General features: G+C 47.3%; 7 protein-coding genes across 7 annotated transcripts; 2 read left to right on the forward strand and 5 right to left on the reverse strand.

The window, feature by feature from the left end:
* Positions 1-806: 806 nt before the first annotated feature.
* ASPWEDRAFT_554955 (uncharacterized protein) lies at positions 807-2,837 on the reverse strand. Its single transcript, XM_040838221.1, has 2 exons — positions 1,945-2,837; positions 807-1,893 (listed from the first exon to the last, which is right to left on the reverse strand). Exons 1-2 carry the CDS (start codon positions 2,684-2,686, stop codon positions 980-982), a joined length of 1,656 nt encoding a protein of 551 aa, XP_040687711.1. The 5' UTR covers positions 2,687-2,837; the 3' UTR covers positions 807-979.
* On the reverse strand, positions 2,815-3,690 carry ASPWEDRAFT_556293 (uncharacterized protein). Its single transcript, XM_040838238.1, has 2 exons — positions 3,608-3,690; positions 2,815-3,543 (listed from the first exon to the last, which is right to left on the reverse strand). Exon 2 carries the CDS (start codon positions 3,427-3,429, stop codon positions 2,944-2,946), a length of 486 nt encoding a protein of 161 aa, XP_040687712.1. The 5' UTR covers positions 3,430-3,543; positions 3,608-3,690; the 3' UTR covers positions 2,815-2,943.
* Positions 3,691-3,850: 160 nt separating this feature from the next.
* Positions 3,851-5,404, forward strand: ASPWEDRAFT_554583 (uncharacterized protein). Its single transcript, XM_040838216.1, has 4 exons — positions 3,851-3,885; positions 3,938-4,313; positions 4,360-5,095; positions 5,154-5,404. Exons 2-4 carry the CDS (start codon positions 4,262-4,264, stop codon positions 5,188-5,190), a joined length of 825 nt encoding a protein of 274 aa, XP_040687713.1. The 5' UTR covers positions 3,851-3,885; positions 3,938-4,261; the 3' UTR covers positions 5,191-5,404.
* Positions 5,352-6,140, reverse strand: ASPWEDRAFT_173471 (mitochondrial 54S ribosomal protein mL54; the record flags this gene model as incomplete). The annotated part of the gene is made up of 2 exons (XM_040831072.1): positions 5,352-5,602; positions 5,666-6,140. The coding sequence occupies 2 exons, from the start codon at positions 6,138-6,140 to the stop codon at positions 5,352-5,354; spliced, it is 726 nt and encodes a 241-aa protein (XP_040687714.1).
* Positions 6,141-7,459: 1,319 nt separating this feature from the next.
* ASPWEDRAFT_556501 (NAD-dependent epimerase/dehydratase family protein) lies at positions 7,460-9,495 on the reverse strand. The gene is made up of 3 exons (XM_040838239.1): positions 9,305-9,495; positions 9,147-9,249; positions 7,460-9,064 (listed from the first exon to the last, which is right to left on the reverse strand). The coding sequence occupies exon 3, from the start codon at positions 9,030-9,032 to the stop codon at positions 7,746-7,748; it is 1,287 nt and encodes a 428-aa protein (XP_040687715.1). The 5' UTR covers positions 9,033-9,064; positions 9,147-9,249; positions 9,305-9,495; the 3' UTR covers positions 7,460-7,745.
* A 350-nt stretch (positions 9,496-9,845) lies between these two features.
* On the forward strand, positions 9,846-11,078 carry ASPWEDRAFT_41943 (spherulation-specific family 4 protein). Its single transcript, XM_040835683.1, has 3 exons — positions 9,846-10,046; positions 10,172-10,529; positions 10,642-11,078. The coding sequence occupies exons 1-3, from the start codon at positions 9,970-9,972 to the stop codon at positions 10,960-10,962; spliced, it is 756 nt and encodes a 251-aa protein (XP_040687716.1). The 5' UTR covers positions 9,846-9,969; the 3' UTR covers positions 10,963-11,078.
* Positions 11,079-12,494: 1,416 nt separating this feature from the next.
* ASPWEDRAFT_41944 (endo alpha-1,4 polygalactosaminidase) lies at positions 12,495-13,972 on the reverse strand. Its single transcript, XM_040835684.1, has one exon. It carries the CDS (start codon positions 13,689-13,691, stop codon positions 12,729-12,731), a length of 963 nt encoding a protein of 320 aa, XP_040687717.1. The 5' UTR covers positions 13,692-13,972; the 3' UTR covers positions 12,495-12,728.
* Positions 13,973-14,628: the final 656 nt, after the last annotated feature.

Consider the following 14,628-nt stretch of genomic DNA (forward strand, 5'->3'; position numbering starts at 1 on the left):
GATCTGAAACCAACCATGCATGGATGTGCAGGACCGAATAGATTTATCAATCATCGTCGAGTGCGGACTACGGACATAAACTCCGTGTGTCTTTTGGGATGCTGAGAGTTGGAATTAAGTTTGAAGAGTCCAGTGTGGATAGCTGTGGCGAAGATGACTTCCCCTATAGGAATCTAAACATACATCGAGTTTATAGATAGAGTCTATGCGTTGCTCTGACTGGTCATGAATGCTCGGTAGATGAATAGACTATCCCGAAAACTGCTTCAAACCGAGACTTCATTCTATGGTAGGTTATGGGGCCTTGTGCATGCGCTATTAATAACAAGCGTCGAAAAGCTTGACTTCCACCAGGCTGGGTCGATGCAATGTCATAACCTACCTGTATACGGGAACGAGTTCCACCAATTCTTCATGTATCAAGATTGCCTCTGTCGAAATTTATCGCGTATACAGGGTACAGATTACATGTATGTCAGTTTATACGTCAGCTGTTTCGGTGTAGCCGGTGACACTGCCGGTTGCATATTGCAAGACAAACGATGGCCCAATAGCAACAAGGCTTTCAAACAATCTCGAATGATCCAAGTGAAGCTCGATCAAAATATACCCAAAAAAAAAAAAAAGCAATAGTAATAAAAAATAAATGCAATGCAAGTATATGCTCCACATAATATATTTAGTGTAACTGGTACCCTCCCATCCACCAGTAGCGTAGTAGCACATTGTACCAACTACCAAGCTGTCCGAGCAAGGCTACAGCAAGCAAGCGGGCAGGATCAACGGATCAACGAGTCAACGAATCAGTGAATGTCCTTGACGATTCTTACCAGCAGAGCGCCACCGGATTTCTGGCCAACAGGGTCATAAAGGTGGATAATACGGTAGCCCTCCTGCAGACGATCGAGTTTGATGCAGGCCCATGAGGCCGTGGCGTTTCTACCGATTGCGTCGTCTTTGACTTTGAATCTAGTGTCTGTTAGCCGGTTGATCGATTGATTGATTGACGGATTGATTGATTTGATATGCTGGGTAGTGGAGCTTGACGGAAATGGCCCGAGAAAAAGAAAGAAAAAGAAGGGTGAAAGAAAAACGGGGAGTTGGGACTTGGGTGGGTTGCAGGTGTCATGTTGTGGGTTATGGGATACGTATGAGATATTCGGAATGCAGGGATCTCGCTAATTGGTTTGACCCATCTCTTTGTGGTCCGGTTTGAGGTATGACGAGGATGGTTGAGTGGAAGGAGGGAACAAACAAAGCAAGAGAGGACAAAGAAAATGAGAAATACTAACCGGACAAAGCTCAACTCCTCGTCAATCCCGGAGACAGTCGGGAACTGCAACTTCTGTTCACGGAAGTCGGGGTTAGATCCTGTGGAATATTTGATGGTACGCTTATAACTAGTCTTTTCAGCGTCTGTGCTGTCGTCCTCGGAGGGAATGGTTGCATCTTCGTCCGGTTGCTCTACGTGCAAGGAGCAGCTCACGTATGGATGGAAGCTCTTCTCCTTTGTGTGCCCGGGGGGCAAGGATATGCCCTGGCCTGCGAGGACCTCGATTGTCAGATCCAACTTTCGATCGACGAGGGCATTTGGCTTTGTCTCGGTGCTCTTGTAGCCTTGGGGCTTGAGAACCCAGCCCTGCTCGCCCGCAAACATGCCGTGGTTCAACATCATGCCCTTGTCCAGGCTCTGCCAGTTGAGTGCTACGATCTGAGCACCAGTGCGCCAGAAGAAGGTCGGGTCGAGATTAGATGAGTTCACACGCAGGCCACCCGGGTAGACGCGCATGAAGAAGTTTCGGTTGTGATTGAACAGCGCCTCGCGCTCCTTCGTGTGGGCGTTCTTGGCTGCATTTTCAGATAAAGAAAACACGTGGTCGGGCATCTTGGCCTCTGCGATGGAAAGTAAGTAATAGCATAATAAAAAACCAAAGCTAGTCTTACCTGGCTGCTCAAAATGGCTAAAGTGGAATCCTTTAGTATAGACGGCCAATCGACTGAGGGCATGTAAGGTCTTGGAAGGCTTCTTCGGGGGTGCGGCAGGTGCAGCAGGCACAGCAGATCTAGCAGCTGGAGCAGTTGGAGCAGGCGCAGCAGGTGCAACAGCTGTTTTGCTCGTCAGAGTGTTCGCCCCAGCCTCTTGGTTTTGGCTTTGCTGTCGTTCAATGGGCTGGCGCTCTTCAATGAAATTCTCGATATCTTCTCCGATCTGTTCAGCAGGGTTGGCCGGCGCCCATTTTGCCTTGATCAAGATTTTCCTCTTTAATTTCTCCAAAGAAGGAAGAATCTTCATAGGTTCTGTCTCTGTTGGAATTTCTACTAGGTATCCCTTCCAGGTCTCCTCCATGATGTCCACCATCATTTGCTGTTGATCATGACCTGCATGCACCTCCAGACTGATAATCACGGGCAGATCAGTCACGACAAAGGCGCTATCGCGGATGGCAGAACAAACATCACGAAAGGTCGTCGCTTTGGTCAGAGTATGACCATGGAGAACCATGGGCTCCGGACTGGCCGGATCTTGGGATGTGGTGGCTGCAGTAGCAGCGGTAGAATCACTGCTACCTGAAGGCGCCTCAGTGTTAGTTTGCTTACGACCCAGCAAACCGTTCACCTTGCCCCCGATTTTGCCTTCAATTTTCGAGACGGAATTGTAACGCGCAAGGCTGTTTTTCACCTTCATGGCCTTTTTGTACGTTGATTGCTCCTCGTCGGAGCTGGATTCGCTGCTGGAATCATCATCTGATGTGTCTTCTGGGTCGTGTGTTCCATCCCATACGTCAATCTCGACACATCTGCAACCGCTAAGAAGCGCCTATCAAACATTAGCGATAGTGCTTAAGCGAAGGGGCTATTTTCAAATCGACTGCAGATGCTAGTAGATAGATTCACACACCACTGCACATCGACAGAGATGGCGCGGTCTAACCATTCAAACATTCATCGATTATAGGTCCAAATTGAAAGCAGATGGAAACCTACATTGGTATATGAGCTGGCAGCGGCATCGCTGTACAGCTGATTCCCCGTTAAGTAAGTGTTATGACTCGAGGAGATGAAATAATCCGAGATAGGCGCAGATAAATCCAGCGGTTTGGCTGGTTTCATTGCAGATGACGCCGGACTGGCCATGTAGGCACGAAAGGCCTCCAAGGAAGCGAGGTGGTCTGGCTGTGGCTTCTCCTCCTTTTCGCTGTCAGTGGAGGGGCTCTGGTCGATCGACTCATGCTGGATATCGTGGAGAAAGTCCTTCTTGGACGCAATCAAGAGCTTGTAGATGCGGTTCAGGTGAGAAGTGATGGAGGGGCTGAACTCGGTGATCGATCCGCCCTCTGCACATTTGAAGGCCGATTGATCGTCAGCGGGGGAGGGGTTGGGCGCGATATGACCCGTCCGATAAACGAGATCGGTGACTTTTTCCAACATAATGATTTATATAGATATTTCAAGTATGGTTTTGGGATAAGAATAGTCTCGACTGTGAAGTTCAAGAGAGGTTGAGATGTTGAGCTGAAAAGATGAAGTTCAGGTCTGGTGGGACTCGAAGATCACTGCTTAGTGTCCACGTAACAGATCACCAGCAGCCCAGTGGAGCACGGCTCACATTCATTCAATCACAGGCGATGCCAATAAATTAATCTACGAGGTCGGTCTGGTAATGTTTGGGTTCACATTCTGAATGTTGAGAAGAGAGATTTAAATGGTATGAGAAGGTTGTAAGGCGAACAAATCTGCAAGACCCACTGCTGATCGACAATATATAGATCGGGCTAGGGATGACCTCAGATTATGCTGCACGATATATATCCACAGTTAACAAGCATAGTATCAAATAATGAGCAAATTTAAGGCAGATCTAGGATATAAAACCTGTAACTATTTGTATGTTTAATCCCTATTTACACCAGCGTGTTCTCATCTTTGTATGGGACAGTCATCCTCGAAAAACACCACCAAATTCTATCATTATGGGGTATAGCTCCTTTATATCAAGCTTCAGAAGATCAACAAAAGAAGATAAGAATTTAAATGCTTCAAGTTACAGAATACCAGTCCATTTAGATAAACCAAAGTTGTCGGAATAAACAACAGAAGCTGTCCACGGTTCGTGATTCTATGACGTTGGAGGTCTCTCCGCATTGTCGAGATCAACCTCAACGACAATGATGTAATCGACCTCCGACTGCACTGAACCACTTGAAAAGATTTACGAGCGAGATGACTTCTTCAAAAACATCAAAATACTGCAGAAAAAGCCATGGCAGACATCCCACCAATTCACTTCTTCGACATTGCGTCCACATTACCAGGTAAGTTGATCATCTACCCTCTACGACTACGACACTGACACCCCAGGCCCATCGCAATCATGGTCCTTCAACACCCTCAAAACCCGCCTGGTTCTCAACTACAAACGCATTCCCTACACCCAAAGCTTCATCGCATACCCGGACATCGCCCCCGTCCTCGTGAACCTCTCCGTCCCACCCCACCCAGAAGGAACTCCCTACACCCTCCCAGCCATCCACATCCCATCAACCCCGAAATCAGCGACAATCATGGACTCGCTCCCGATCGCCTCATACATAGACCAGGTTTACCCATCCCCGCCTCTTTTCCCGTCCGTGGACGCCAGTTTCGCGCTTACTCTGGCCGTGGGCAAGATCGTGGGTAAAGTTGCTTCGAAGGGATTCGTCCTCATCGAGCCTCGGGTGGTGGATATTCTAGACCCGCGGGGGAGGGAGTATTTCATCAAGACTCGGTCTGCGTTATTCGGGCAGCCGCTTTCCGAGGTGCGGCCTAGGGATGCGGCAAGTGTGCGGGCGATCACTGACGCGGCGAAGAGGGAGATGGATATATTGGCTCAGATGTTGAGGGGGAGGTTAGGGAAGAAGGGGCCGTTTTTTGAAGGGGAGAAGCCCGGTTACGCGGACTTTATTGTCGTGGCGTTCTTGGTTTGGTGTGAGAGGGTGGACAAAGAGTTTCATTTGGCGTTGATGAGTGTTGGGAGTGGTGAGTTCAAGGCGTTGTACGATGCTTGCTTGCCGTGGGTGGAAGGTCAAGGAGAGGAGAAAAAGTGGGAAGTTCCCCGGTAATGGGAGAAGCTGATCCTGCTTGTCTTAAAAATATTAACAGTGGAATCTCGGTAGATATTCCAATAAATCCATTCAGCGCCTTGTATTATAAAACAGTTTGAACATGGTTGACATAATAATACATCTTGATGTCCTTCAAAGGACCTCTTTCTACCGGCCAGTCTCAACTCAATTGTACATCGGATGCCGCAAAACACCATGCAAATGGAACCAAATTGCCCAAACGATTGAACCCAAATGCAAATGCTAAATTTACAGTCCACGCAAGAAGTTGGCCTCTCTGATGGCCTTCCGCCTGGATTCTCTTGCACTCTTGGTGATGTCGCCACGCTTTTCGAGGCCATCGGTGGCCTCGGCCAGGGTGTCGGTCGCTTCTCCGCTGCGGTTGTATGAGGCAGGTGTGATATCGTTGGCGTGGTGGTGAACGGGGATCTTAGGAGGCAGGGTAGCGGCACGGGCGGCCATCTTCTTTTCGTAACGCTTCCGTTGCTTCTTGTTCAGGGCTATGACACGAACCGGTTAGCAAATGAACTCAAAGGAGCCAAGATGTAAATGTAGTAGCATACTGTTCGGGTCAACACCGCCCTTCTCAGTCTTAGCACCCTTCGTCTCATCCAGCAAAGACCATAACCAGTCTGGGTACTCCGAGTCCTCACGGGCGAAGACATCTTCCTTGTTCTTGAAGTAGTTAAGGCCCACCATCTTGGTGCCAGCCTGGCAGCTACTGGGGGGACGTTCCGCAGACTTTGTAGGCTTTTCAGGGTTGACAGAGACGTGAACTTCATCCGGTGTGCTCAAAGGCTGCGAGACGCCAGGAGCAGCGGACGAGATTGCCGAGGGAATTGAGATGTCGCCTGCGACGGGCTGACGGGGAGTAGGAGGGGGTGGTGTAGCTGAAACAGTGGGCTTTCCATCGCTGTAGTTCCGGAATTGGCTGCGCTGAAATGGGAGCTGGCGCGCTGGTGATGTAGCAGACCATGCTACTGTGTGCTGCGGTTGTAGTCGGGAGAGGATACCGGTGCGGCAACGTTGGCAAATCATGATGATAGATGAAGGTTGTTAAAGCAACTATAAAAACAGTAAATCTTCCCCAGAACAATTGCTGAAGATTCAATGCTGAACGGGAGAAGGAGATGTCCGACACGGAGCTTTCTTGGTGTCGCAGAAAACTGCGGGATGAATTTGATGCCAAGCCGGAGGTGAGCGTCACGTGAGACACATCGTACACAATTATCAGGACAGCTTCATCGAGTGTACGCGATGGGGATGAGGGAAATTTCGTTTTTGGGACATATATTCAGCTTCATACCAAGAAGAATATTACTATTTCATAGGAAAAGCCCATGAACAGCTGAAGTACGAACATTTCAGTGGGAGGCGATCACGTGATTACAGACCATCCAGTCTGTTCAGGACCAGGGTCATCAAGTGTAGAGGGCGAAATCCTGGAATATTTCCACTTTGGGAAGTGACTTGTGTTTCGTGGAAGATACGTCTTGAAGAGGTTGAAGAGAAGAACATTTTCTAGTAGCGATGGGCAGAGGGTTTGGCATAATGACCGTCCACAGCCCAGGAGGTGTTCCTGATCGAGTGGATAGAGTGTGTATGCTGGAGAGTTTCCTATTTTGGTAATGTACTCGGCTTCATCTCGCACCCCAACCATCACTTTCTTTACGTCACACAACTCACATACAAGGATAATCAACTTCATGTTAGATTATATGGAAATTGTGGCTCGTTCCTATATTTTCATTCCATTAAATCTGTATTCCTATCTATAATTCCTAGTCTCGTCGCTTCACCTGCATTTGCTTTTGGGAAGGGCATTCTTCCATAAATGCTGTATTCACTCGATTTCTATAGTACAATATATTTAGAGCGATCATGGTTAACACAGAAATTCTCTAAAATTTCACGTTCGCACCAAATATTGACTTGTTCGTATCATCCATGATAGCTCGATTAGATAAATTGCAGAGCCGTACTCTTTCTAACTCAGCAAACCAAATTGATTGAGTGGAAATGAATGAGGTGTCTTTGAAATTCCTTTTGATAATAAAATTAATTCTCCGCATGTCCTCTTAGGTTACTACTATTCTAAACTGCCATGAAGCAATTCAGGCTCCATCTGGCCAACAACGGGTGATGATCTGCTGTGGAGATAAGGGTCTCGTGACTAAGCGAAGGGCCCCTTCTTGCCTCCCCCACTTCATCTCAACTTCAGCAACATCACAACTGTCGTCTACGATAGATGCTATCCACAGTTTAAACACGTCCGTCTATGGTCGAATAGAGCGGATATGCCATGCAAAAGAATTGCGGGATTGTGCATGCATGATCTGATCAGGTTTCAGTCCGGTCTCGTTTGAGATCTCGAGATGAATCATGGAAGATATGCGATTCAAGATTCAATCTTGAAATGCTCGCAGTATTTTTTATCAGGGTGGAATAGTATGCTAACATATGCTAACATATGCTAACATATGCAAATCTGCTGTGGAGTGACATACTTTTCTATCATGCAAATGCAGAGCCAAAGACATTATAAAGACAAGACAGGAAAGAAAGTGCTAAAACATGATCAAAACAATCAACCAAGCGCCATCCAGGACATAAACCGAAATTAAATACACGAACATCAGACTGCTAAGAAGACAGGCCGCTGACATTCAAAAAATTACAGATATCGGCGCAAGCATCTTTCAGCGTCTTCTCTGTCTTCCACTGGAGCTCGTCCTGCGACCTTGTGGCCACAGCCACGCAGGAACCAACATCTCCCGCCCGACGATCAGCAGCCTTTCGCGGGATGCTCTTGGAGGATACGCTCTCCATGGCGTTGACAACTTCCATCACGGAATGACCACGTCCAGTTCCAAGGTTGAAGGTGCGGAAGTTTTCGGTCAATTTTCCGTCGTTGGCGGCACTGAGGGCCGCGATGTGTCCTTGAGCAAGGTCGGTGACATGGATGAAGTCACGGACAGCTGTGCCGTCTTCAGTGTCCCAGTCTGTTCCGAACATTTGCAGATGCTCAAATTCTCCAGTCATGACTTTGACGACAACAGGGAGAAGGTTGGTGGGGATCTGCCTGGGGTCTTCTCCAAGAAGCCCTGACGAGTCGCACCCGATAGGGTTAAAGTATCGCAGAGCCACAATGGTCCATTCAGGATCAGATACAGCCAAGTCTGCCAATATCGTCTCGCAGATCCACTTGGTGCGTCCATAGGGGTTTGTGATTCCCGTGCACCCCGGCATGACGGTCCTCTGGGCCCCGTCATGGTCCTTGAAAACCTCTTCCTTATGCACACAAAACTCCTCTTTCAATGGAAGACCCGAATTCGCCAGTGTCCCATACACAGTGGCTGACGAAGAGAAGATGAAAGTCTTTATACCAAAATCGCCAAGGGTTGCGGTAAAATCGATCAGCCCGCTCACGTTGTTGGCATAGTACTTCAGCGGTTTCCTGATGCTCTCTTCCACGGCCTTGTATGCCGCAAAATGAATGACACCGGCGATTTTGGACTTCGGTGACCCCCATCGGGATGGAAGCTGGTATTCTTCGAGAAGGTCACAGAGGGAAGAAGTGTCCCGATAGTCATGGGCATGCAGACGCAGTGAGGGCATCTGCGTTCCCTTCTGCTCATGGTGATTTGACGCTAGCAAACTGATCCGGTCAAAGACATTCTGGAAGGAGTTGCTAAGATCATCGATGACGATCACGTTGTAGTTTGCTTTGAGGAGCTCCAACGTGGTGTGGCTTCCAATGAACCCCAGGCCTCCAGTCACAAGAATGTATTGGTCGAGAGGGATGTTGCGCAGCAATTCTTCGAGATTGCCATCAAACAAAATCGAGGATTCCGTCGCGGGCGTGTCCACGCAGATCGGCGAACAGGGGTCCACAGGGGTGCTTGCATCGGATCGTCGAGGGCTCTCCATTGTGAAGAACAAACAGCGAATTGCAATCGACACTGAGGCAACAATACGAAGCAGAGAGTTAACGAAAGACTTTGATAAACCACAAGCTGGCAGAACGAGAGAAACTTTGCTAACGAATGTGACCAAGAGTGGGTAAACTAAACCAGACGATTAACGAAAGGCGTCTGGAACTTATATATACTGAGAGCGAACGAGGTGTTGTCACGGCTTCATTGATCTAGCCGCCGTGTCAGACCAAGACAGGTGAAGACACCGTGACTTCGTTTATTTACAACGGAGGATAAACAGCAGCAAAACGAGCGAGGCCGGAGGATAAAGCGCCAGGGGTGAGAAAATAGGGCAAGGGAAAAAATAATAATAATCGATCAGAAAAAAAAGAAAAAAACAACAGCCAGAGAGCAAATGACGAAGTCAGGCTATTCCATGGAAAGCGGACTAAGAACTGGTTCTCATAGATTTGCCCCCCAAGGGGAGTATTGAACGCCTCCACCAGGCCGCATGGGCTTTTTTATGGTACGAACCAGGCCGAACCAGCGCTTGATGCGAGGAAAGAGAAAAGAAATTGTTCGACATCCACCTGTTGGATGGAGTAACCAGAGACTTCTTCCTGCATGGCCGCCCCGCTCTATTTCGGGGGTACGGACGCTCTTTGACTGCTAATCTCAGAGGGCAGACTGCTTATTTCTTACCCCTCCAGCATGGCATCCGGCAGGGCCCTTTTTTTTGCACAAATCCACTTCTGAATTCTCGTTTAATACCCTTTTTTGCCGCATCTTTGAAAACTGCCAGAATGGGGGTTGAAAAACACGTGAGCGGCCGCCGCGGGTGTCTCCAGTCCAGACGCTCTCGAATCATCGCAGCCATTCTTGGTTTTATTGCAGTTTGCGCCGTCGTTATACCTCCGGCAGTGGTGATTACCCTACGCAAGAAAAACAGTATGGGGCCTAAGTCTAAAGTCTTCGTCCCTCTTTACGTATATCCTGCCCCAGGGGCTTGGGATCCGCTGGAGGAGGTGTATGTGTTTCCTTTCCATTTACCCCCTTTTCCCCAGTCTACCCTATCTGTCTGTTCCTGGAACATGCCACCCGGAAGACAATGACAGCAGTAAATCATACCTGACATGTTGCTGAACGCCACAGGGTCTCTGCACACCCCAACCTCAACTTCACCGTCGTGATCAACCCTGGCAGCGGACCGGGGCCTAACGCCTTGCCTGATGCCAATTATACCCGAGAGATTCCCAAACTTGGATCTCACGACAATGTGCGTCTGTTGGGATATGTCGCGACCACATATGCGACCCGCAACATGTCGCTGGTGCGCAAGGACATCGAGACGTATGCGGCATGGCCGACCAACAGCTCCAACCCAGATCTCGCCGTCCAGGGCATCTTTTTCGATGAGACGCCGCAGCAATACGATGCTAATGCCTTGGCATATTTGAAAGATCTTACTACGTTGGTGAAGAACACAACCGGCCTTGGTCCAGACAACTTTGTAAGTCTTGTATTACCGTACCAGTATTTTTCTGCTTCGGACTACCCCGTCGACCATCGGTCTTTCTTACTATGTTTGACTTGTTATAACCTGAAGCTGATGATATTGTCAGGTTGTTCATAATCCCGGGACGGTGCCTGACTCTCGCTACCTGTCGACAGCCGATTCGACGGTGGTCTTCGAGGCAACTTACAACACATTCCAGGAGCGACAGGGAGTCAAGTTGTTCAAACAGATTCCAGACAGCAACCGGGGTGAACTGTGTGCGGTCATCCACTCTGTTCCGAGCAATATCCAAGGCTCGAAGCTGAAGAGTCTGGTGAAGCAGACTCGGAAGGCGGCGGATGAAGTGTTTATTACGCATTTGAGTGATGATTACTATGCCAGTTTTGGGGGAGGATGGGTTGATTTTGTGAAATTGATGGCTAAATGATGATATGATTAACGATGTATGGATTCACTTACTGTATGATACAAATACAGTAATAAATATATATAAATTCACATACAATACAATACATAATACACCTAATAGAATACCTACAGCCCACTAAAGCATCATATCTGATCCATGTAGAATCTTTATGATGTGTCTTTGTTTCGGGAAAATCCCGACTTTGCAGCCAGAGGACATATTCCAGTCTGTATGTCTGAAACTTCTAGAAGTCCCTCACCGACCTAAATATAGTATAAGAAAAGTGATGTATGTACTTTGTAGACAGTAAGACATACATATGTACAGTAGTAGGAGGGTTACATGAAATGACCAGATAGTAGTCATGTTGAAGATTTGTCATTGTTGCATTGCATTGAATACAGAATACTAGGGTGGGATACTCGTTTAGGGATTCCGAGTTACGATCTTGACCCATCGAATATGCAGTATGTACCTAGTGGGTGTATACGAAGGAGTAGTAAAGTTATTGTGATCGGAATATTTTATACCTAGAGTGTAAGCGATATTTCCGATGAAATCTCCGAATGTACAATACAAATACGGGATATGTGTGACAGTGACAATTCAGCATTTGTTACACTTCCACCATGCAAGGAATATGACTCGAGTATGGTAGACTGGATATATTAATACCAAGCGAATTGAATAGAATAAAAATATGATAGACCGTCTAGATAGTATCAAATGGGAATAGCAGGGCAGAGTTTTTTTCTTTCTCGTCATCCGACAGACAGACAGATTGAAAATATCCTCACCTCCTTACTTCATACTTGGTATTTATTTCTTCACTTCCAGAACCAGAGATGATCTCCGATGTGGGACAAGGAAATATTCACTCTTCCGCTGATATCCATGGTTCGTCCAGGAACACGCGAGGGTTTCTCCTTTTCGCCACTCAACCTAATCTACACCTAGTTTTACACGATGAGAACCACCGGTTCCAAAGGGGGTAATTCAGAAGATGATCATGATCTAGTTCAGCTTCAGCTTCAGTGTGTAGGTAAATCGGCAATCGGCATCTGGGTACCAGAGCCGTAGATACGCTAATTCTTTCTGCCCAGGCTAAAGAGTTGGTGAAAAAGATGGAACGAACCGGTTGATCATTGCCTATTGTGGATGTTTGTGATGCAGAGTTTTCAGCCAGTCCTGTCTGTCTACAGTCTACGGGATATTCGGAGTTTTGTCGACTAGGTAGATACCTATTTTTGAGGAATCTATCACCTCTTAGTAATTTAGGATGATTTCTATGACAACTGAATATTGAATAGACTGTAATATAATGTAATGAAAGAGTGTTGTCAACTTAATCCAACCTAATCTGACAGTCAATTCAGTTAGGAAATGATAAACTGTTGATCATTGTGTATTGTCGATCTGTATTGTATGTTACCATTGTTACCGCTGCAAAATACGCAGTGGCCAGAACTCTTGGCGTTTGACGTGGCAGCCTCACAATCACCAAGGCAAGTACCTATGAGGGTGTCTATTAGTGAGATTCGGCCGGATTGATTTCTTCCATTTATCCAGAATCTAATTATATGTCTTGACTCTGTTCTGTTCTATTATGCCAAGAGAGATAATATGGTTGATTGGATTTGTATCAGAGCAGAAGAGACTAAAGTCTTACAATGCCCGAAGAATATGAAGTGGAATTAAGTCAGATATCATCATAATCAACTAACATGGCGTTCAGATAGTACAAGTCATTAGATACTTATTCTACAGATCAGATACCCATTCTATCAACATGTCTCAATCCAATTATCCAAGTTCATATTCTTGATCACCGTGGAAAAGTTGCCAGACCCGGTAAAGTCACACGCACTCTTCTTCTGTGCTGTCGTAACGGACAATTCATTGTTTGTATCATCGCCCTTGGGATACTCAATGTGGAAGACCGGCTTGCCTGCCTCGGTAAAGACAGCGTAGGTATCGCACTCCTCGTACTGCGCACACTGTTCATTCACACTCCACTGCATGTTCTTAATCACCGAGTCGATGATTGACCCAGCATTCTTGAGTCCAATCGACATGTTGCGCGAGTGTGCCTCGTTGGCCATCCAGTTGACATAATCAATCGCATCGTCCTCCGTCAACCCCAACCCGTTGCTGTTATCATATCCATCAACATTATCCGGATCCACGCCATCGCAGCCTTTACTCCGCGCCAGATCAAGACGCTCCTGCATGATCTTGCGCACATTCGCAGAGTTGGTATCCAGCCATTTCTCCCCCTCCCAGCCATCCAGCTTCGAGCCTAAATCCGACGACTTGAACTCGTCTTTATCAGATCGCCAGTCTTCATAGCTGCCCGCGGAGAAATAGCAGATGACTTTCCGGCCGGCGCTTTGCAAACTCGCAATCATGGACTGGTTGTTGTTGAAGAGGTCGATGTCGTAGACGTCCGCGTCGACAGAGGTGTCGTTTAACGTGTAGAGGAGCTCAATCTGCCAGCTTGTCCCGACGTCTGGCTGCCATTTCGCGCTTGTGTACGTGCCGTTCCATTTCGGTGCGTTGCCTTCTTCTCCGCTGCCTTCACCTTCACCTCCTCCAAGTCCCACGCCCAGTCCGACTCCAAGACCGATGGCGATGGCGACGATGACGAAGAGGATGGAACCGACGACGATGATCTTCTTCTTTGTAGTCCATGCTTTCCAGCCATGGGGGGACGGGGCTTTCAAGCCCTCGTCGATGTGAGTTGTCATTGAATAGATTTGATGGAGATGGAGATGAAAACGTAAGGAGATGAATGATTATGATGATGATAAGATTAGGTCAGTAGAGATGATGAAATGGTGGACCCTGAACTGAGGATGGGATATTATAGGATGGAGAAAAGACGGTTGTGGTTCTGTCTTGCACCTGCGCCTGTGTCCATTTCTGCTGCCTGGACTGTCACACAGACTGATACTCTTTGTCTCAGTCAGTCAGTCAGTCTAGTCCAGCCCAAAGACAGAGAAATAAAAAGAAGGGGAAAAGACCCTGTAGCGCTGTGGCTGAAGCGAACACAGTGAGAGGCCAAAAAGAGGGGAAAAGAAAGCCGACAGTGCCTGGCCTTTGCCAAGATGTGGCTTTCGCTCATTCTTACAAAACATACACAGTCTATGCCTTATTTTAGGTATCAGTTTGTTTGAAAATGCTGAAAGACATGGATGCTCCTCAAACACAGCCAATCATTTTGGCTTTCGGCACTGGGTTTGGTTCAATCGGATCGATCCACTTTGGTTCCACTGGCTAGCAAATTTAGTTTCGGGCGCTAGTTTAGTGCCATACCTACAAGCATACATTACATAACCTTACAACATACCATACCAGTATTGAATATTAAAATACATAATACAGTAAGGTACTATCGTTCTTATACTCCCAATCTAGTCCTACCAGTATCCTGTATACCAATAGGTACATACATAGAGCCTCTCATTCCCATCCCATCCATGGATCCGACCAGGATCTGATCTAATTTGTATTATTAATGTTTGTTTGTTTGTTTGCTTTTCTGCCTTCTCCACAGCCACGTTGAATTCTTCTGTCTGTGCCTTCTGTAGTGTTGTTGATGTTTGCTTTTGCTGCCAACTCACCTCGCCCTGGCCCTGACAGATTCGAAGCTTATCCAGTCAGCGTCTTACGGCAGCCATTTGC

This window comes from Aspergillus wentii (genome assembly GCF_001890725.1).
Source record: "Aspergillus wentii DTO 134E9 unplaced genomic scaffold ASPWEscaffold_5, whole genome shotgun sequence".
NCBI classification, from domain to species: domain Eukaryota; kingdom Fungi; phylum Ascomycota; class Eurotiomycetes; order Eurotiales; family Aspergillaceae; genus Aspergillus; species Aspergillus wentii.